General features: G+C 40.6%; 1 protein-coding gene across 11 annotated transcripts in view; it reads right to left on the bottom strand.

Moving 5' to 3' along the window:
- Bach2 (BTB domain and CNC homolog 2) overlaps nucleotides 1–21,733 on the bottom strand; it is a 337,701-nt gene that overhangs the window by 23,165 nt on the left and 292,803 nt on the right. For all 11 annotated transcript variants that reach the window (XM_046431287.2, XM_058575631.1, XM_058575647.1 and 8 more), the window contains one exon: nucleotides 305–1,903. In XM_046431287.2, coding sequence (XP_046287243.1) covers nucleotides 305–1,903 — 1,599 coding nt within the window. The remainder of the gene's footprint in view (nucleotides 1–304; nucleotides 1,904–21,733) is intronic.

Genomic DNA, 21,733 nt, shown 5'->3' with positions numbered 1-21,733 from the left:
GGGGTGGGGAGGATCCAAAGTACCTGAATGCATTTTCATGCATTAGACTTACTCTTTTCATAAGCAGCTACTTCTGCTCATTGAGTACTGAAATATAGAGCAAATACTTAGTTCCTTTTAAAGCAAAAGTGGTTAATTTGGAATCACCTTACTGTATCCTGCCTCCATGGATTGGGGGAAGTCCCTTTACTATCGCCTTTAGCCTTGGCAAATAAGAACAATCAGGGAGTGGTGGTGAGGGCAGGGAAAAGTCCAAAGAACGGAGAAAGTAGGTCACATGCTTGAACTTATGTGGGTTCCCTACCTCCTGGCCCCTGTCCTGCACAGGACACGACTCACTGTCTGCTTCTGAGAACGATCCAGATTCATCGCTGGAGTTGGTTCCGTAAGACTGCTCACATTTAATTTGGGGTCGGACTTGGTTGTACATTCCATCTCCCATCAGGCCCTGCTCCTGATGTTCCGTGGCAAGGAATCTGGCTCCCTGGGAACAGGGTGAGGAGGAGAACTCGCAGAGAGGGAGGCTGCAGGGTGAGCCCCCACTCCCATCCTCTGCGTAGGAATAGGAGGAGCAGGAGCTGGAAGTCCTGGTCCTGGTCTCCAGCGGGGGTGAGCGAGGGCAGACTTTGATTGGCACCGGGCAGCTGGTGTTGGGCCGCATCCTTCCTGGCAAGTGGTCAGCCATCAGCCCGCTGTGGGAGTAGGCCTGTGAGCTGGGGAGGGACTGGCCAGCTCCCACCCACAGACCCTTTGGCACCGGCTCGGAGAGGTCTTTGTCTAAATTGCTCACCCCAGAATACGAATGCACCGAAGTGCTCACTTGGTCACAAGCGCTCGAGGAGAAGATCACACTCCTCCGGTCCAGCTCTCCCTCCTGTTTACAGAGAGCCTCCAACCCAGGCCCCCTGAGGGGCGACCCCAGCGTGAAGTTGGACACATCCTTCTGGCCCACTTGGGGCTGTCCATAATTCCCTGTGAAAGGGGTGTAGTCAGTTTTAAGGTCACCCTGAGTGATCCCCTTGTCAAAAGGGCACGCTGAACCCCTGGCAAAGTGCTGCTGAGATGTACTGGGTAGTCCAGACAACTCCACACCTTTTGTTATACTGAATAGAGACCTTAAACAGGAAGGCGAGGACACGCTCCTGGATCTCTCCAGGCAGGTGGCTCCGGTGGGGGTGGTGGGGGCGGGGGCGGGGGCAGGGCTGGGCTGTTTGCGGTCCATCTCGACATCCCCCACTCTGTCCTTGATGTCAGACTCATCTCCCGACAGGCAGAGCGTGATGCTCTCTTCCTCGTTCTCTTCGCTGGGTGGCTCACTTTTGATCGGCCCCATGGCAAGCCCTGGCTTGAGGCTGTTGCCAGGGTTTTCTTCACTGAATGTGCTTGCGAAACCTGAGGTACTGTGTGATGATGCATTATAGACATTCTTGGTACATGCAAGCTGGTATTTCTTGTATCTAGGGTACTGGGTCAGTGCATCCTTTTCTGAGCTCCCCTTGGTGTCCGTGGGCACGTCGGACTCAGGTAGCAAGGCCTCTTCTTTCTCTGCTACTGGGAGGGCAGTGGCCTCAAAGTTGATGGGGCCTGGAAGCATCTGGTCCCTGGGGCAAGCCATCTTGGCTGTCTCTGAATCCATCGTCTCCTCCTCTTCTTCCTCCTCCTCTCCCGCGGAGTTCTCATGGTCCTCATGTGGGCGCTGGCACGCGGTGTCCTTTCGGCACACAAACAGGCCATCCTCGCTGTTCAGGAGCTGGGTCTGCAGGAAGCTGAAGCAGGAGTCCTCCAGGTTGTGCATGCGCAGGAACTCAGCACAGCGGATGACCTCGCGGATGTTTTCTCTGCTGAGTAACAGCTTGGCAGTGTAGGCAAACTGTAACAGCGGCCCAAAGCCCCTGGCAGTGACCTGCAAAACAAACAGGGAAATTGCCAACATTACCATCAGCACTGCTATTGTCCTGAATCCCTCAACTGAAGCAAGATAACCAGACACTGCTAATATCCCACAATAAAGACTGCAAAGGAGCAGTTAATCTCGTACTGGGTCAGCAATGATTCTGCTTCCAATAATTAGTGCCTGTCTCGTGCATGCCACTGCTATACTTCATCAGGGCACAAGCAGAATTGAAAATCACCAGGGTCAAGTGGCTGAACAAGATGACAAAGGGTTCAGTGTTTACACTAATGAAATATCCTGGCAAAAATGCATGGAACAATGGGAAGCCTATTAATTTCCCTCCCAATCAGTCCTGTTGAGAGCTGTTCTCCACAAGGAGGGAGTGCTGTGACACTTCTTGCAGATCACTCGAGCCAAAGAAAGCATTATCATTTTCTTGTCAACCACAGAACTGGCAACAGGGCCCTGTTAAAAACTCAGTCCATGGGGTTTCAAAAATAGTTTTTCCCTCACTAACAATGTTAAAAGAAACATTAAAAACAACTCCTATCTTGCTCATCCATCATGGTTTCTACTTGGGATTTTCAATCATCATGTCACACCTGATGTTATAATGATAGCGGAGATGATGACAATCAAAAGCAATGTTCTCAACAAGAAATTAACTCCTGGCCCACAAAGAATGGGGGTTAGAGAGCTAAGCAAACTGGCTGTCATTTCAATGGTTGGAGCTGCTGAGTGGCACAGGACACAGGCTATGCCTTCCCTAATTATTAGCAGCAGCTTCACCAGGCAGCTGCCTTCTTGCCTTGTAAATCATCAGGGGCTAAGCCTACTGTCATTTGCTCCTTATCCATTATATTTTACACAGATTGAAAATGTGGTACTTATGTACAGCTGGTACACTCACATCTGCACACACAATGACTTATACAATTAAAAATATGTTGCCTAACGTTCACTGTTCTTTCAGACGGAATGAATTAAAGTTTCTGGTATTCAGGGTAGGTGATCTTACCCTGTCTGTGACACTACACATCCTCTAGGTTCCTGCAAGCACTGCTGATCCCCTAAGAAGGAGAGGCAGGTCTACAAATCATGTGTACAAATAAAATGAAAACAGCAATCTTGGGCTCTTGCTGGAAGGTTTAGTAGCAGTGATCAAAAATTTCAGCTGGGGGAATGAATGCAGAGAAAGACAGACTGGTAAGCTTTGGATCTGACTTCTGTATAAATTAAACTCACTGTAGCATACAGAAACAAACTGTTGCAAGGACCTGTATCCATTTTTCAAAATTCAACTTGGACATTGCCTCCTCTGGGAGCCCTCTTCAGTTCTTTTAGAGAGAATGAATGGCACTGTCTTCCCACCTCCTGTGGTCGGAGTGAGGATGTGTGCAGGATTCTCCAGGGAGCATCAATCCTATATCACTGCATTCCTTCCAGTAAGGGAAATTTTTTAGATCCATAACTGAATGGGATTTTAAATCTTAATATTTTGGAAGTACTTAAATAAAATTCCAAACTTAAAAAAATTCTCTGTCAGATAACAAGTCCCAAGATATTTGGTGAAAAACAAGGAAACAAAAATCTATGTCTGCTAGACCCACACTATAGTTCTACATGGGTAATCAGTGCTGTTTCCCTTTACTGGTACTTATATCTGTTTTTATCATATGATGGTAAGCTCCTTCATTTCTCTAACACTGCATCTAACCTAACCAGAGTCTCTAACATGATACGTGTTTAGTAAAAGCTTGTATGTTACTGAATATGCCATAAGTCTAACTGTGCACCTAACATAACTATAGAAGGTGACAACACAGTCTGGTGGGTGGGTGTTGTCCTAAGTTAGTTTTGGAGCAAAGCATCATGTATACCAATTAACCAAACCAATCAACCAATCAAAGGCAGGTGATAATCCTTCTTTGTCTTGTCCCATAGTACCAGTAGTAAAGTGCAGCTCATCTGACCTACGTTTTTGAGTCCTATTAAACTGATATGGTAATAGATTCAGCAAATGTAGTACCTACTGTATCTGTTTTATGTGTATTTCTCCCAGAAACCTTAAAAGGGTATATGTAATACCTCAAGCAAGTGTGTATATATAGGTCACTAAAGAAGGAGATAAGAATGCTGCACAGCCAATTTCTTTCACTGCAACAGCTCCACTATAGACAGCAACAGCAGAATCAAGGCAGAATTAACTCCCCCAGAAGTAAGCCTCTTCCACTACACTCTTAGGCATTTGCCAGTTGCTGAGTGATAATACACATCTTGAGCTCTGGCAAATGTGCTCTCTATATGGGAAATGTGGGAAATTGATCTTAATGCTATTTATACTTTTCATCTGGTCCTTCTCATATACCCGCCCTCATCACTGCTTTTTATTTATTTTTATGTTGTTGGGCTCAGTAAATCTTAAAACTATCCCCTATTGGGGGAGGGGTTGGGGCCTCTTTTCAAGAAAACTAACAAAGAAGCCACCTGCCACAGGGCTGCAAGAAGCTCTCACACAGGGTAGAGCTGATGCTTGAATGTGTGGATTGGACTGAGGATACCAATGAGCAAAATCCTTACATTGCAAATTGATGACACTCCTCAGGTCACTGAGTTTAAAATGATCATCACACGATCATTAAAGAATCATGAATAAATTGGTTTGGAAGAATACAAGGATGCTGCTTGCCATTGCCAGAACAATTAGGTAAAATAAATAAATAAAAGGCAAGAAGGGTAGAAGTGAAATTGTTCCTATTCATAGATGACATCTTATATTTAGAAAACAAAAAATTAAACAGATGAACAAGTTTAGTTATGTTGTGGAATACAAAATCAGCATATAAAAATAAGCAGTGTTTCTACACAAATAGTGAATTATCTGAAAAAGAAGTAAAAAAAAATCCTATTCACAATAATTACAAAAATACTTAGGAATAAATTTAACCAAGGATAAAAATCTCTACAATGAAAACTATAAAAAATGAAAGAAATTGTGGACAAAATAAATCAAAGGATATCCTGAATTCATAGAATAGAAAAATTAATATTGTTATAATGTCCATTCTATCCAAAGTGATCTACAGGTTCAATGCATTCCATATTCAAATATCAATGTCATTATTTAAAGAACTAGAAAAAAATATTGGAATTGTATGGAGAAGCAGGCATGGTTCTGTGTGCCTATAGCCTCAGCTACTTGGGAGGCTGAGGCAGGAGAATAACTTGAACCCAGAAGGTTGAGGTCAGCCTGGTGACACAGAAAGACACTGTCTGTAAACAACAACAACAACAAAAACCCAAAACTGTATGAAATCACAAAAGATACTGAAATAGCCAAAGAAATCTACAGCAAAAAGAACACAGTAGGAGGCATTATGCTATCTGACTTCAAATATACTATATAAAGCTGTAGTAATCAAAATAGCATGTACTTGCATAAACAGAAATACAGACCAGTGGGACAGAATAGAGGGCCCATAAATAAATCCATGCATTTATAGATAGATGACTTTTGACAAAAGTGTTAAAAACAACAGTGGGGGAAAATGACCTCTTCAATAAATGGTGTTGGGAAAACTGAACATCCACATGTAGGATGAAAGTACACCTTTTCTCAAACCAAATACAAAAATCAAGCTGAAATGACAAATACAAAAATCAAATGTAAGACCCAAAACTATGAAATTAGTAGAAGAAAGCATGGGGATAAGTTTTCATGACATTGGGCTATATAATTCTTCAGACATGTCTTCAAATATGTTGCCTCATAGTTCTGGATATGAGGTAATAAAAGCAAAAATAGACAAATACAATTACATCAAAACAAGAAGCTTCTGCACAGCAAAGGAAACAATCACCAGAGTGAAGAGACCATCTATGGAACTGGAAAAATATTTACCAACTATACATTCGATAAGGAGTTAATATCCAAAATATATAAGGAACTCAAAACAACTCAATAGCAAGAAAACAACCCAATTAAAAATGGGCAAAAGACCCAAATGGAAATTTTCCCCCCCAAAAATAAAAATAGACATACAAATGCCCAAAATGTTTATTAAAAAAGGTTCAACATTATTAAGCATATGGAAAAGAAAAATTGAAATCACAATGAGATATCACCTTATTCTTGGTAGAAATACTATTATCAAAAGGAAAAGTTAATAAGTGCTGGTGAGGCTGTGGACAAGGAAAACCTTTATATACTGTTGGTGGGAATGTAATTCAGGACATTCATTATAAAAACAGTATGGAGGGTCTTCAAAAACTAAAAATAGAACTACTATATAAACATCTCACTATTGGGTATACATCTGAAGGAAGTAAAATGAGAATGTCGAAGAGATATCTGCACTCTTCTGTTTATTACAGTATTATTCACAATACCCAAGGTATGGAGTATGTCTATCAACAGATGAATAGATTAAGAAAATGCAGTACATACACACAATGGAATACTATTCATCCGTAAAAGGAAGGGAATTCTGTGACCTGTAACAACAGAGATAAACCTGGAGGACATTATGTCAAGTGATACAAGCTGGCACAGAAAGACAAGTGTGCATGATTTCACTTAAACGTGAAGTCTAAAAATGTTGATTTCGTAGAAGTAAAAAGTAAAATGGGACTGGGGTGGTTAGGGGATAGGAGGGATTGGGGAGATGCTGGTCATAGGATACATAATTACAGTTAGGAAGAAGAATAAATTTAAGAGACTGTATAGCATGGTGACTAGTTATAGATTGTATTCTTTCTTTTTTTATTGGTGGTGCTAGGGATTGGACAAGGGCCTGGTGCATGCCAAGTAGCACATGTTGTATTCCTGAAAAATGTTAAGAGAATGGATGTGCTCTCACCACAAAATGGTAATTATGTGAGGTAATGCATTTTTTAGTTAGCTAGATTCATCCATTCCACAGTGTATATACACTTCAAAACATTATGTCATACATGCTAAATATACACCATTTAACATGTTAATTTAAAAAACAAGAAATTAAAAAAAGAGACTGGTTTGTCAACTGTCACTCAAGCCTAAGGGCAGAGGAAATGCTGTCCTTACCATGAAATTTCAAGAGCCCATAACTAGCTTTTCTTCTACAGTAGTTTAAATTCTGGGTTGTCACACTCAGTTCTACAAAATTCTGTTCACCTTCTAGGTGCAGGGCTTTGTCTGGTGAGTACCAATTACCTTTAACCAAGCATCTTCTGGTGCCTAGCTATGCCTTCAAGGCAGCCACCATGGCCTCTGTTTTGTACCTAAGGGAACTGAGAGGCAGGGAAGCGAAGGAATACATACAAGGTTAAGTTGGTGGGGAGTTGGCCAGCCTGACTCTCTTCCTGCACTAACCACTGTGAGGGATGGACAAGTACATCACTCAGCCCTGTGCTCAAGAGATCTCTTGAGATCTATGATTTAGTTTTGTAGAAAAGGTACAAATAATAAAACGCTAATTACTGAGTAACAATGCAAGTAGGTCAACCAGGGAAGGGCCATCACAAGATTGTATGACTGTCAACCAAGAAATCCAGAGAGGTTCAAGAGAGGAGGAGACTGCTGAGGTCTGTGGGGTCCCTTGAACACTAGCAACTGCACACCTGGAGTGTAGTTTCTCCCCCCCATCTATGTCTTTGGGTCAGGGTTGCTTTGATACAATGGGTTCTTTATGCTCTGACCCTGAGATTTTTCCTAGGACTCTATATCCGATGAATTTCAGGCAATGTTAATAGTTCCAACAGAAAGCAAGTGCTCATCACACATGTTGGCCAGTATTAAAACAGGTAGAAGCTGTCTAAATATTGGTTTAGCCTTCATGGGAAGAAGAATACACTGTTCATTATTAGGAATCACTTAAATCCACTCACAGTACTTAAAAAGCAAATATTCAGGAACCAGTGTGAAGCTGTGTGTTCATGAAACTGTGTCCACAAGTCTGCATTATTTACTTTTTTTCTTAACAAATAAGAGTCTGATAATGGGAAGAACAAGAAAGGGTGGGAGGTGGAGAATCATAAAATGACCCATAAAAATGGTATTTTTTAAAAAAGTAATGATCAGAAAGCTAAAGTAGAAAGAAGTGGCTAGAAATAGCAAACCAGTTCTATTACACTGATGTTGATGGAGTGCATCCCACTGCTCTAAGGAAAGCAGACATATCTAGGCTAAAATCCACTGGTTACTAATGGTCTAAAGCTATGATAAGTGCAAAGTACAATATTAGTGCAGCCTGGGATAATAGTCTTGCATTTTGAATGAAATGTTTTGGATGGATCATTTTGAAGAGTTCTTATTCATCACACTTAAATATTTTATTTCCTGGTCCCAGAATGTACAATGCACACTGTGCTACAGGTGAGATTGGAGAACACATAGGAAATAAAATAGAGTGGTCTATGTGGGGCTGAGAGCTGGGAAAGGTCAGGAAATAACACCCTTTTTGCTCCCTTTTTGGAACCAGGATTGAACCCAAGGGGCACTTAACCACTGAGCAACATCCCAGCCCTTTTTATTTTTTATTTTGAGACAGGGTCTCACTAAGTTGCTTAGGGCCTTGCTAAATTGCTGAGGCAAGCTTTGAACTTGAGATTCTCCTTCCTCCACCTCCTGAGTCACTGGAATTACAGGCATGTGCCACTACACCCAGCTCTCTGACTGCTTCCTAGTCAGCAGTTGGCACGGATAAGCAAAGTGACACTGACTTTCAAGTGTCAATCCTGAAAGAAATAAGGCCAGGCTATCAAACTTGTGGGCTATGATGTGAGTCAACACATTGATAATGTTAAAGATATGATCCATGTAAACTATGGCCCTTCACCTTCTATTCCTGTGGGCTCTAATTTATCATTTCTGGGTATCATGAAAAGAAGATGGGCTGATGAACACTCAGTGGGTGTGGAACACTTTTGGGTGGTATTTGCAGGACTAGGAGCTCACTCTCTTTTGAGATGCCCATTTGCGACTGGACAGAGCTAATGATGGAAACTTCTAACAATTTCATTGCAGGACTTTTACAGAGACCAGGCAGTTGGCCTTTGGGTATAGAAAATAGGATCTTAAAATTTTTATGAGATGTGGATATCATTCTCCACTTAAACCATATGATTGATTTTGGCAGTACATACATGTGGCTGTAGCATGGAACTCATCTGTAGAATGTTGATCAGATGAACTGGGAGATCTGGGGACTGTCCCCTAGGAGAGGGGTGGCATGCTTATCAGGACCCCCTAATTACAGCCTTACAAAATATGGAATCTTGGGCCTTCAGGAAGACCATGTGCACTTTCCTGAAGAAGTTGTATCTCTTACACACTGCAGAAGTTGGGAAAATGAAAGTAACAAAGCCATGCTTGTGGGTTTCTTAAGTTTGTGGCTACTGACTATCCCTCCAGGATGTATCTGCACAGCAAAGCACTTCTTGAATAAAGAGAACAACAATAGTGAGAACTCTGCCTGCCCTCCACACACCTGCACTGTATCCCACTCTACAGGATGAAGATTTATTTAGTGAGGAAGCATCACTTTTAATCTTAATTATCTACAATTAATAGTCATTATCACATATTTCTCCTCAAAGCAGCATGCTATGCAAGTATATCACCACATTTAGGGTGCATTTATTAGATTAATTACTCTCCCTATTTCAACAAAGTTTCTGGTCATGTTAGTATTAATTTTAGACAAAGATAGAACAAATTTTGTTTTCCATTCCTAAAGCAACAATATAAAATATAAATAAACATCCAAATTGGTTTATATATATCAACACTTTACACACACACATATATACATACTTGCTTAAGAAAATCATTATCTGTGCTAGTGGATATGGCTTGAAGCATAAATTGTTTTTTCTCTCCTTGCAGGCTTTAGTTTAGGTCTGTAGCTGAAGTCTCTTTCCTATTTGTGAATCTGTCCCTGAAAATCTCTATCTGATCATTTAGTCTTTTACTATTTTTAATTTATCCATTCATTAATTCTCCAACCATGTGCTAGATACTCACTGTCATTATGTGAAGTTTGGGGGAACTGGCTTTTCTGGCTTTAAGTCACAACCCTTTTATCTGTGAGTTGTGTAAGGTTACTTAACCTTTCTGTGCTTTGGCTTCTCCACCTTTAAGAGAGGGATACTGATAGTGCCTTTCTTGTAATAAAAACTTTGGAATTGAATTTGGCATGGAGTAACAACTATTATTGCTGTTATTACAAATAAAATACAGCTGTCCCTTGGCATTCTCAGGGAAGTCATTCTAGGATACACCATAGATACCAAAATCCATGAACACTCAAGTCCCTTATATAAAATGATGTAGTATTCGCACCTAACCTATGCATATCCTCCTGTGCACTTTAAATCATCTCTGGATTACTTATAATATCTAATACAATGCAAATGCTACATTAATAATTGTTCTGCATTGTTTAAAGGGTAATGACAAGAAAAATGTCAGTACATGTTTGGTATACATGCAAAATTTTCTCTCAATATTTTTCTTCTGTGGTTTGGTTGAGTCTGCTAATGTTAAACTCAAGGATAATGAGGGCCAATTTGTATCAACTTTTTCTCCAAAGAGCTAATAAGTTGGCCAGAGGGATGCATATTTGATAAATTTTACAATATCATCTAAGCATGTCACAGAGGAATTTGCAACAGAGGTGAGGCAGTAACTGCTAAGGACATCCATGTGAGGCAACCTAGAGGAGGTGACATTTGCACTTGAGTGTTGAGGACTGAGTCAAAGTTCATCAGAATAAGTAAAACAAGGGCATGGCTCACTCTGTTCTTTCCTTCAGGCATTTCCTTGAATTCCACTTTTTTTTTTTTTTTTTGGTGGGGGAGCAGGTGCTAGGGATTGAACCTAGGGCCTTGTGCATGCAAGGCAAGCACTCTACCAATTGAGCTATATCCCAAATCCCTTCAAATTCCACTTTTAAAGTAAATGAGGCCTTTCCTGGCCTTCTTACTCACAATTGCCTTCCTTTACCCCAACACCAAAACAGCCTAAATGATTTGCTGGGCCCAGTGCAAGATAAAAACGTGGAGCATTTGTTCAGAGATTATTAAGAATTTCATGACAGAGACAGTAACACATTAAACTAAGTGCGCAGATCTTCTGAGCATGGAGACCTGTGCAACAGCACAGGTTGTATGCTGTGCAACCAGCCCTGCCAAAACACATACAAAGGCTACCTTCTCCTGTAGTTGGAATGGGCTCTCTAATTTTGGGGATGGGGGATAATGGCATCCCAGGGCAGAGGTCCAACAGTGGAACTCTGAGTTAAAATCAAAGATTAGCTAGCAAGGCTACTGGCATCAGCAGTATAGGTCAGGGGTTACTGACAGGACCTTGGCCATCTTGCACTGAAAATCATGGTCAGCCCACCAAGGTACTTTTTGATTGAAATAAGAAAGAAAATCATGTAGCTTCACTGAATACAGACCTGGCTTGAGTCTCTGTGATAGACAGTCATGTTCCCAGGGTAGTCAGTCCACAGACCCAGACTCCCTGAAACCAACTCCCAAGAACTCTTGAGGGAGGACCCATGTTTTTGTGATCATTTCTCCTGTTACAATGGTTTAGAGAAGTGTACATCCCGCAGTTCTTCCTAAATCATGACTTAATGTAAACTTTTTTTTTTAATTAGAAAAAACCTTTAATAAAAAAATTCAGAAACTGTTTAGATCAGACCCAAAGCTCTGTCTTTGGTTCCATCTATTTCCATAGCACTACTTTATTACACACAGAATAGGAAAATCTATTGGTTCTGACCAATTCCTATGACCTCTGTCACTTAATTTAATTTTAGTTTGAAACTATAAAGTCATGTGCTCATTATTTACTATTGTCTCTCAGTCTCATGCCAACTCTTCTTATATTCTCCTCTGTAATGCTGGGTTTTTTATGAATTCATTTTCCTAGGCTGGTTGACTTATTATTGGAGTCTGCCAATAAAGGACACTGGTAGGAGATTATAGGGTGCAAGAATGAGAAGCTATGGCTCCTTCTGTTTCTTGTTCTCTTTTTCTTTCCTTCCCTGGGAGTGGCTGCATCCCCAACTCCCTGCTGGAGTGTTCCGGAAGTAGCCATCTCTCCCACAGTGAATTCCTCTAGCATAAGCCCTCCTCCATGCCCACATGTCCCTTTATCTCCTCCAGCCCTAGGAGTATTAGATGCTTCCTCCAGTAATCAACCATTGGGTTAACTGTCCTTCTCTTTTCTGATCTTTCAGTCTTACAACACCTGTGTAACCAGCTCCCTGTTTCATATCCCCTCTGTTTGAAACACCTGGCATGGTATCTATCTCCCTGATTTAATCATCCATTTTATAGATAAGAAAGCCAAGGCCTAGAAAGGTGAAGGGATTTACCTAAAGTCATGTGGCATCACTAAAGTCTGATGACCATAGAGTTAAATTCTCACATTTTTCTCCTACCTGTTGCTACTTCTCTGAAGTGAATGAAACAGAGAAGAAAAATGATTTCATATGGAAAACCATCAAATTTCCTAACACTGTCTAAGATATTCAATTTCATATGCTTCTATTCAAAGGGATCTGCATAAGAAGAAAGATGGATCTCAAACTTGGTTCTACCATTTTCATGATTCAGATTCCAGTCCTTAGATTTCTCATGAAAAATAAGGATGGCTGCTATGTTCCTCTCTTACTTGGTAAAATTCTGCAAATACTAGGAAGCCCTTTGATCACATGGAGATTCAATAAATTAGCAGGCTCTGCCTAGCATCATTCTTTAGAATCGAAAAGTTATCAAAGGAGAAATGCCTTTCTGATAGGAAGGTACATGGCATCAAAGCTTTGTTCCAGATTAGAAAGGCAGTCTGAATAGCTCATGTCTAGAGGGAACATCATGTGTCCCCTATCTGTGTCAACTGGCTCAGAATTATCACAGGGCTACATTACAGCTAAAACTGCCCCTCTGTATTTCTTTGTTTCAGGGTTGGTAAGAACAGAGTTGGGGAAGCAAACATGCATTTTCGGCTTTTCTGAGAACTGGTGATAAGTTGGGCCTGTGAATCCTTCATTTCAACTGGGTGGCCTTACCCTCTCACCTTGCCTCCTCTAAGTGTGGCATTCATTATTTTTTTGTTCAGGCATGGATGGTTATATTTCCAAGGTAAGTTGCAGGCAAAAATCATACGATATATTCATTTTTACTCTAACAGTATACAATGAAAATAGAAAATCTCCCTCCTGATGATTATGTAATGAAGTTCATGGAATAATTTTTAAAAATCCAATTTCACTATAAGTGTAGATCCCAAAATAGACATAAAATAGTAGTAACTTTTTACATTTTTACAGTGTGAAATGAAAGTGAAAAGCATCCCACTCACTGATAACAAAGTAGTAAAACCTGCATCAAGGTTTATAGTTTCATTTGAAAACTGCTGCCAGATGAAAACTATTTTTAAAAAGAAGCGTTAGAAAAAAATCACCTAATTTCCATTTTAAATGATCCTCTCCCTAGTCAGGACGCCAATGATCTTCCTAGACCAAAATGTCCTTGAGTCAAGTTCTACTTTCACCCCCTTGACACCTCTAGTCATTTTGAACCAACCATCAACCACTTGATCTTCAACCAGAAAATACAAAATGATTTTGAAGTTGCCCAATGATGTGAAGTTCAGCCCCTCATTAAAGCCTTCTTACGGTTTTTCATTTAGGCCAAAATTCTCATCTTGGAAATTTAACCAGTGAGGAGTCCTTCTGCTCTCCTGTTGTCCTCTAAACCATTTGATTTTGACTACATCTATCCAGGGTTTTTGTTCCCTTCTCCAAGTTCTTCTTGCTTTTTGGTCTAATGGTCATTCTCTTTTACACACAACAGAGAATCTAACTCTGGGCTCTTTGCCATCCTTAACACTACAATCCGCTTCCAAGAGCTGCTGGGGATTTCCTCATCTTCTTACCTCCAAAGAAAACACAAATTCATTGGCCTTGTCTGGGGCCTTCTTTGAAAAGTCTCTACTCATTTTGGGCCCAGGTTTTCTTGACACTACTTTTGTGGTTCCATACAGTTTCTCATAGTTCATGTTTTCCTACCATTTAAAACAAAAAACTGAACACAGAACTGCTAGAACAATTACTCCCCTTTGTTGAAGAAGGGTCCTCATCTAAACTTTGTTTTGAGCATTAGACTTTCTGAATTGTCTTTCTCTGTAAAGGCCTCTTTTTTCTTGTTTAAAAGGAAGAAAGCACTTTCACAATGTCTTAAACTCAAAACTATAAAACTCCTAGAAGGAATATAGGTAAAAACCTTTAGAACACTGGGCTTGGTAATGACTTCTTAGATATGACACGGAAAGCACAGGAAACCATGGCCAAACTCAACAAGTGGGAGTGCACCAAACTTAAAACCTTGTGACAACCAAAGGACACAATTAACAAAGTGAAAAGGCAACTATGGAATGGGAGAAAAATATTTGTAAACTATTTTACAAAACTCAAAAACAACAAAAAACTCAAAAATAATAACAAAAATCAATAACTCAATTTTTTTAAATTTTTTATTGTTGGCTGTTCAAAACATTACATAGTTCTTGATATATCATATTTCACACTTTGATTCAAGTGGGTTATGAGCTCCCATTTTTACCCCATATACAGATTGCAGAATCACATCAGTTACACATCCATTGATTTACATATTGCCATACTAGTGTCTGTTGTGTTCTGCTGCCTTTCCTATCCTCTACTATCCCCCCTCTCCTCCCCTCCCCTCCCCTTTTCTCTCTCTGCCCCCTCTACTGGCATTCATTTGTCCCCCTTGTATTATTTTTCCCTTTCCCCTCACTTCCTCTTGTATGTACTTTTGTATAACTCTGAGGGTCTCCTTCCATTTCCATGCAATTTCCCTTTTCTCTCCCTTTCCCTCCCACCTCTCATCCCTGTTTAATGTTAATCTTCTTCTCATGCTCTTCAACCCTACTCTGTTCTTAGTTACTCTCCTTATATCAAAGAACACATTTGGCATTTGTTTTTTAGGGATTGGCTAGCTTCACTTAGCATAATCTGCTCTAATGCCATCCATTTCCCTGTAAATTCTATGATTTTGTCATTTTTTAATGCAGAGTAATACTCCATTGTGTATAAATGCCACATTTTTTTTTATCCATTCATCTATTGAAGGGCATCTAGGTTGGTTCCACAGTCTTGCTATTGTGAATTGTGCTGCTATGAACATCGATGTAGCAGTGTCCCTGTAGCATGCTCTTTTTAGGTCTTTAGGGAATAGACCGAGAAGGGGAATAGCTGGGTCAAATGGTGGCTCCATTCCCAGCTTTCCAAGAAATCTCCATACTGCTTTCCAAATTGGCTGCACCAATTTGCAGTCCCACCAGCAATGTACAAGTGTACCCTTTTCCCCACATCCTCGCCAGCACTTGTTGTTGTTTGACTTCATGATGGCTGCCAATCTAACTGGAGTGAGATGGTATCTTAGGGTGGTTTTGATTTGCATTTCTCTGACTGCTAGAGATGGTGAGCATTTTTTCATGTACTTGTTGATTGATTGTATGTCCTCCTCTGAGAAGTGTCTGTTCAGGTCCTTGGCCCATTTGTTGTCAATAACTCAATTTTAAAACAGGCAAAAGGCTTGAATAGACATTCTTTGAAGATATATAAAGAGCCAACAAGCAAATGAAAAGATGCTCAACATCACTAATCACCAGAAAAATGTAAATTGTGAGCACAACAAAGTATCACCTTCCACCTATTAGCATGGATGCTATCACACAAAACAAAACCACAGGGCTGGTGAGAATGTGTAGAAAGTGAATCCTTAGGTTCTATAGATGGGATTGTGAAATGGCACAAATGCTATGGAAAACAGTATGGAGTTTCCTCAAGAAGGAAAAAAAATAGAATTACCATATGATCCAGCAATTCCACTTCTGGATATATATCCAAAAGAATCAGAGCAGAATGCTGAAGAAATATTTTCTCACCCACGCTCCTAGCAGCACTACTTACAACAGCCAAGAAGCGGAAGCAAACCAAGTGTCCAGTGATGGATGGGAGGATAAGCCAGTGTGGTAGATAATGCAGTGGAATATTATTCAGCCTCAGGAAGGAAGAAAATCCTGCAACATGCTACAATGCGGATGAGCCTGGTGGACATTATGCTAAATGGAATGAGCCAGTCACAAAAGACAAATAGTGTGTAATTCCACTCACACGAAGTATTTAAAAGCAGTGAAATTAATGCAAACAGCAAGTAAAATTGTGTTTATCAGGGGCTGGGGGAGGGGAGAAAAAGGAGAGTTAATCAGTGGAGTTAACAGAATTTCCAGTTTCCAAGGTGAAAAAGTTCTAAATCTCTGTTTCACAATAGTGTGAATATACTTAACACTACTGAACTGTATACTTGAAAATTATAAGGATGATGAATGATATGTTTTTTTATTTATTTTTTAAATTTTTTCTAGTTGTAGATGGACACAATATATTTATTTATTTATTTTTATGTGGTGCTGAGGATAGAACCAAGTACCTTACACGTGACAGACAGGTGCTCTACCACTGAGCTGCAGCCCCAGCCCAAATGGCATGTTTTTAAAAATATCACAATAAAAAAGTCATGAAATATTTCAGACTGTGAAAAATCTCTTTGGCTATCATATACTCTAAGATGATACTATCTTTTTTTTTTCTAAGAATCCTCTCGTGTTCTCTTGACAATGTCTTTTAGTTAGTAAGATTAGGAACCAAACAGCAACACACTCTTGCCTTCCCTATCCTCTGGAAGGTGAAATTGCCAATATGACAGATCAATGACCACTCAAGTATTTAATTGATTGAAGATGATTCTGGTAGCTATTCATATAATTGAAGTTCTGCCACGTGCCTCTCCTCTGACTAATTTTGTAAATGGGAATAAGAACATGGAGCCTATAATCACTAGATGACCCATGATGAGCTCATGCAACAATATTGATTGTTGCTTCTTTCTTTCTAATCTCCTCCTCTGGCTCTTCAGAGGGGTCCTTGTCCTCCTGTTTCTGTATTTGCTTACAGAACTTCTGAAATACAATGCCACTCTGCTTTTCTTCTAGGTGGTTACATATTTTATTTGAATACAGAATTCCTTTGCATACTCATATTTCCATGTGATGTCCTTTTTCCCAACAGGTTATCTGAATTTCCTAAAAATTCTATTTATTATCCTGATAAAAATCTCTAGTTCCAATTTAAAAAATTACTCTTGCTCTACCCATGGATAGAGACTGCAGACTACAGATATTGCTTCTGTCTTCCCTTTTTCCTTGGTTCATCTGATTATTCACCAAATACTTCACACTCCATATGCATGCCAAACCTGGTCAGCCTTCTGCCATAATTGGTGTCATGAATTGAGCAGGATATTCATCTCCTTCTTTCCTCCACCACTCTCAGCTCAAATCACATGCCTTGGGCACTGCAGTTTCTCAATAACCACGAGTTGGATAGACCTGCGCTAGCCCTAGCACTGCCCACTGGAGCAAGGAGATGGTTTGCGTCCCTTTTTCACATGACAATCCATGACATATTTGAAGATACCCGTCATGCCTGGCTAGGATTTTTTTTTCTTCAAGAACTTAAGTCATATTTTCTGTCTGAAATCAAAATTGAAGAACTGATAGATCACATGTCTCTTGTAGAAATGAGACTTTCCTCTTGACCTCTGGAAGCAAGAGGGTTGACATGTCAGTAATTCTCTGAGAGCCATGACCAGTACTACCAAGAGAGGAGGTTGGAGCAACTTGTCTGCTGCCCTTTTTCTCTTTTATTTCAAAATAGGAGTAAGGAAGAACATGCTGAAGAAATGGAGATAGTATGTTTGAAAGGCTTTTGAGAGACAAACACTATAAAGTTTGAAGCAATGTGTATCATCTTTTCAAGCTATCAATGGTACACATTGCTACTGGTCTTGCAGAGGAAGAAAGCTGGAGTTTGCCTCATCAGTGGGGCTTATATAACCGCAAAAAAATAGTTACTTCTCCAGTTTTTGTTTCCTTCATCTAAGTCCTTTACTGACTGCCACATAAAAGTATCTGAGACACATTGCCTGGATTCCCAAAGGTGTAAGTGGGGGTAAAATCATCTGTGGAAATCAGACTTTGTGCCAAAGGGACTGTACACTGAATTTTCCCTCCTTCTCATGTTTCTGCAATGAGCTTTGCTGATGGAGAACAGTTAGGCCGAAGCATTGCTGGCACTGCCTGTGCTCTGAAGATTTAAGCACTGCCATTAACACAAAACCCCCTATATGTGAATTGGACAACGGCTGCCCTGGAGCTAAAGGGCAAGTAGACAGAACATGCAGCTCTGTAGTGCACAGGCTGCAGAAATGGTTATGACACAATGCCTACACACGTGGATCAGAGCACCAAGACAGTGATATCACTCAGCCACCATCCTTTAACAACTGAGTTCTAATCTTTCCTATATATGATTCCTGTCTGTCAAGGGAGGGAATGAAGAGGCAGCCAATGTCATTCATCAGCAAGGCCACAGTTACCATTTTTGCCTAGATCTGCTGAGTTCTTGCCTTGCCCTTCCCTGGGACAATAGGGCTCTAGGCTTGTGTATGACATGAACAGGAACTGGGAGCAAGTTTTTGCTTGAAAGAGCATGAGTCTGGGACTTTAGGTTGTTGGGACGTGAGGGCCAGGTCCTATTTTTATCAATGGCGTCATCTCTGGCAGCAGCAGAGCTGACGAGGTAGGGGAGGCAGAAATTTCCAATAATGACTGGAAGGGGTCTTGTCCAGTTTCTGTGGGGCTGAAACATGCTTTTCACACTAACTTGGGGGATGATGAGAAGGGGAAATACATCACAGGTGCATCCAGAATGTACCTTGGAGGCTGTTCTGGGCCATCTATTTTGAATGTAGCTTGGAACATTATGAAAAACCTCTTTACTCATAGCTCCCAACTGGGAAAACACCTTTTCTACTATAAATCAAGATATCCAAACATCCTGAAAATGAATTTTTGTTTTTTTGACAAATACCAAATCTCAAGAATACCAGGTGTTCTTGTTATGGGTGAATTGAAATATTTCTGAGCATGCCTTTAAGGACGCAGGTTAAGATGCCTACAATACCTAAGGGTGTTCCAGTATTTTGATGGAATTTGAGTCACTGAAGCTTCAAATCAGAAACCTAAAAAACCCTAACAAAAAACAAGTCCCCCAGTGTCAAATATCTGGTTCACAAGAGGGAGGATCCATAGGGCTCAGTCACAGTTGTTTTACAGTAGCTTACCAGAATGATGTAGCTTTGAAAAGCTCCACTAAGCTATCAGGTGCCTGGAAAGCATCATCATTTCTTTCTTTAACAATTGTGTAGGAGGCTAGGGCTTAAGAATCTCTAGGTAGAGTCACCATTGTGGTAAAAATACAGAGACTCAAAGCAAAAGGGAAGACAAACACTGCTTTTATACCCCACTCCTCTGCTTATGAGCTCTCCTCTCTGTTGATTCCTTCTCTCCTCTCTCCTGTTATTTCCATGATCTCTCTGGAGAGTCAATCAAAGAGAGGTTGGGGAGTCTGTGAGTTAATGTTCCTGATATGGACTATGTTTCAAGCACAACTCCCTGCTTTAGAGAGTAAATTTAACACTCTGGTCTGACTTCCAATTTCCCCCCAAATCTACTCCTTTTTCAGTCTCATCTCTAGTTATCTTCTGGAGTCAGAGTCTCAGCCCTTCCTTTGACTTCTAACATTTGTTCAAGTGGTACCCACTGTCTGGATGTACTCCTGATATTGCTTCCCCAATTCTGCCTATGTACAAATGTACCTATTGAAAAACAATGAAGGATAGGGATGGGGGTATCCATCAACATGGAATAAAGGGGCTAAGGGAAACACAAAGGAAGCATCAATTAAACTGGATCCTCTTCTCTGACCTGAACAAAGAACACTTCTTACAGACCACCAGTCTTGGTATTTAATCACAAAAATGCTGTTGTGCATTATTATCTGAATATTCCACTGTAGAACTCCATTCAGGAATTCTTCAAAGTCAAGAATCAAATCTTCTAATTCTCATGTGTCTTCTGCATGAATTTTAATAAAACACTTGCACTGTGAATTGGTTTGTTATTTTTTGGAAGGCAGTAACATTACACAATAATGAAAGGTCATGATTTCATGTCAATCAGATGATATAGTATTCAAGACATGCTACATGATAGCAAATCTCTAACTCACAAAGAAATGCTAAGGCTACATGTATTTTTATATATGTACAAGGCATCTGGCAGAAACAAGATATTACTAAATAATCAATGTGAAAATATTACTTGAACATTTACTGCTTGGAATGCTGAGGTGAACTTGAAAGAAGCCAAAACACAGTTTTACCCTGGAGGAACTCAGAGTGTATGAGTGGGACATAAAACAAGTGGAGAATAACTAAATGCTAGCCTATACATGGAGCAATAGAAGATGAGAGAAGAGAGGCGGTGTGTGCTAACAACACTAAGCTTGATGGGAGCAGGCTGGGAGACAGGAAAGCTCAAAACCAACACAAGTCAGCCTTTGACTTCCAAGTACTGCAATCCTGATGTTGGCAATTGTTAAAAACAACCTTGTGGCTTTCTAAGAAGAGATCTTCCATAAGCACTTAGGATTAACACCCTTTTCTACCTAAGAAAAACAAGTGCCCTCCATCCTGCATAAAGGAAACAATGAATGGATGGGAACAATGTGGTAGAAAAGAGAGAGGACTCTTTGGGAAAAGGAGGACAGTGCATGGAAAGTAATAAACCAAACAGATGGGGCGCCAGGAGAGGACTCACCTACCATCTCTGTCAGAGCTGCAGGAGGAAGGGAAAAAAGCCCCAGAGCTAGTGTGAAATGAAGGCTGGGAGAGGAGCGTGAGTACGCTAACCTAGTCCTTCCTTAGCCTGTTAAGTCAGAGGAAGAGAACCTTAGATCTAGGGCAGCCTGAAAAAATGTAAAATCAATCTTCAATGCTAAAGTAGGAGAGATGGTTATCAGGGAAGACATTTTAGAAAGTTAAATGGGGAAAAAGAATATAAGACAAGCAGGTAGAATTGTGAAATGTCTAAGAAGCAACACAACCAGAGAAAGGTGGGCAGTCAGAGTTCAGAGAATACTGAGAGCCAGCGAGGCCATGTGAGCTCAGTCCGCCATGAGAAGGAAGGGCAGCAACATACTGCCAGCCCCCAGGGAGGACCTTGCACAGCCCTATTCCCAGTCTTGTGTGCTTGAAGCAAAGCACCGCCCAGCCAGGCTGTGAAAACCACTCCACATTCTAACTCTTGGTGGGAAGAGAATACAGTCTGCTCCTCATCATGGTCATGGACCAGACATCAGAACCCTTCATCTGGCATATGGAAGGAATAGAGTGTCAAACGGGTTTATTATTGCACCTGACCAGATAATTAGGTAATTAACACTATTAACTGAACTGGCACATTCATACATGCATCTACATATCTCCAGGGAGGCATATTTTTCAAAAATGTAATATTAAGTGAATTTTTATTACAATTTTTTTTTCCCAGAGAACATTTCATAACTCAAAAAGGATGCCAGCATGTTTCTTTTCTGTGCCAGGATGGCCCTTTTGCACTTTGTTAAGCTGGACTGCGAACAAGGAAGAAAAGAATTTGTTTCTGGTCCCCCATGGATCTTACAACAAATCCCGCCGTGCTGGTTGGCTTCTTTGTTCATATGCTCAGGCCCCCACCTGGGTGGTGCACTATTCTAGGAACCTGGCCTTGCGGAAAGAGAGGAGACCAGGAGAGGGAGCACAAGAACACAAGATATTTATATATCTGGGTGGCAAAGAAAGTCACAGAAGGAG

This window comes from Marmota monax, unplaced genomic scaffold, assembly GCF_021218885.2.
Source record: "Marmota monax isolate L192 unplaced genomic scaffold, Marmota_monax_Labrador192_F-V1.1 WCK01_AAM20220418_F8-fsc00013, whole genome shotgun sequence".
NCBI lineage: Eukaryota > Metazoa > Chordata > Mammalia > Rodentia > Sciuridae > Marmota > Marmota monax.
The sequence above is the reverse complement of the archived record's forward strand: the minus strand, read 5'-3'. Positions and strand labels throughout refer to the sequence as shown.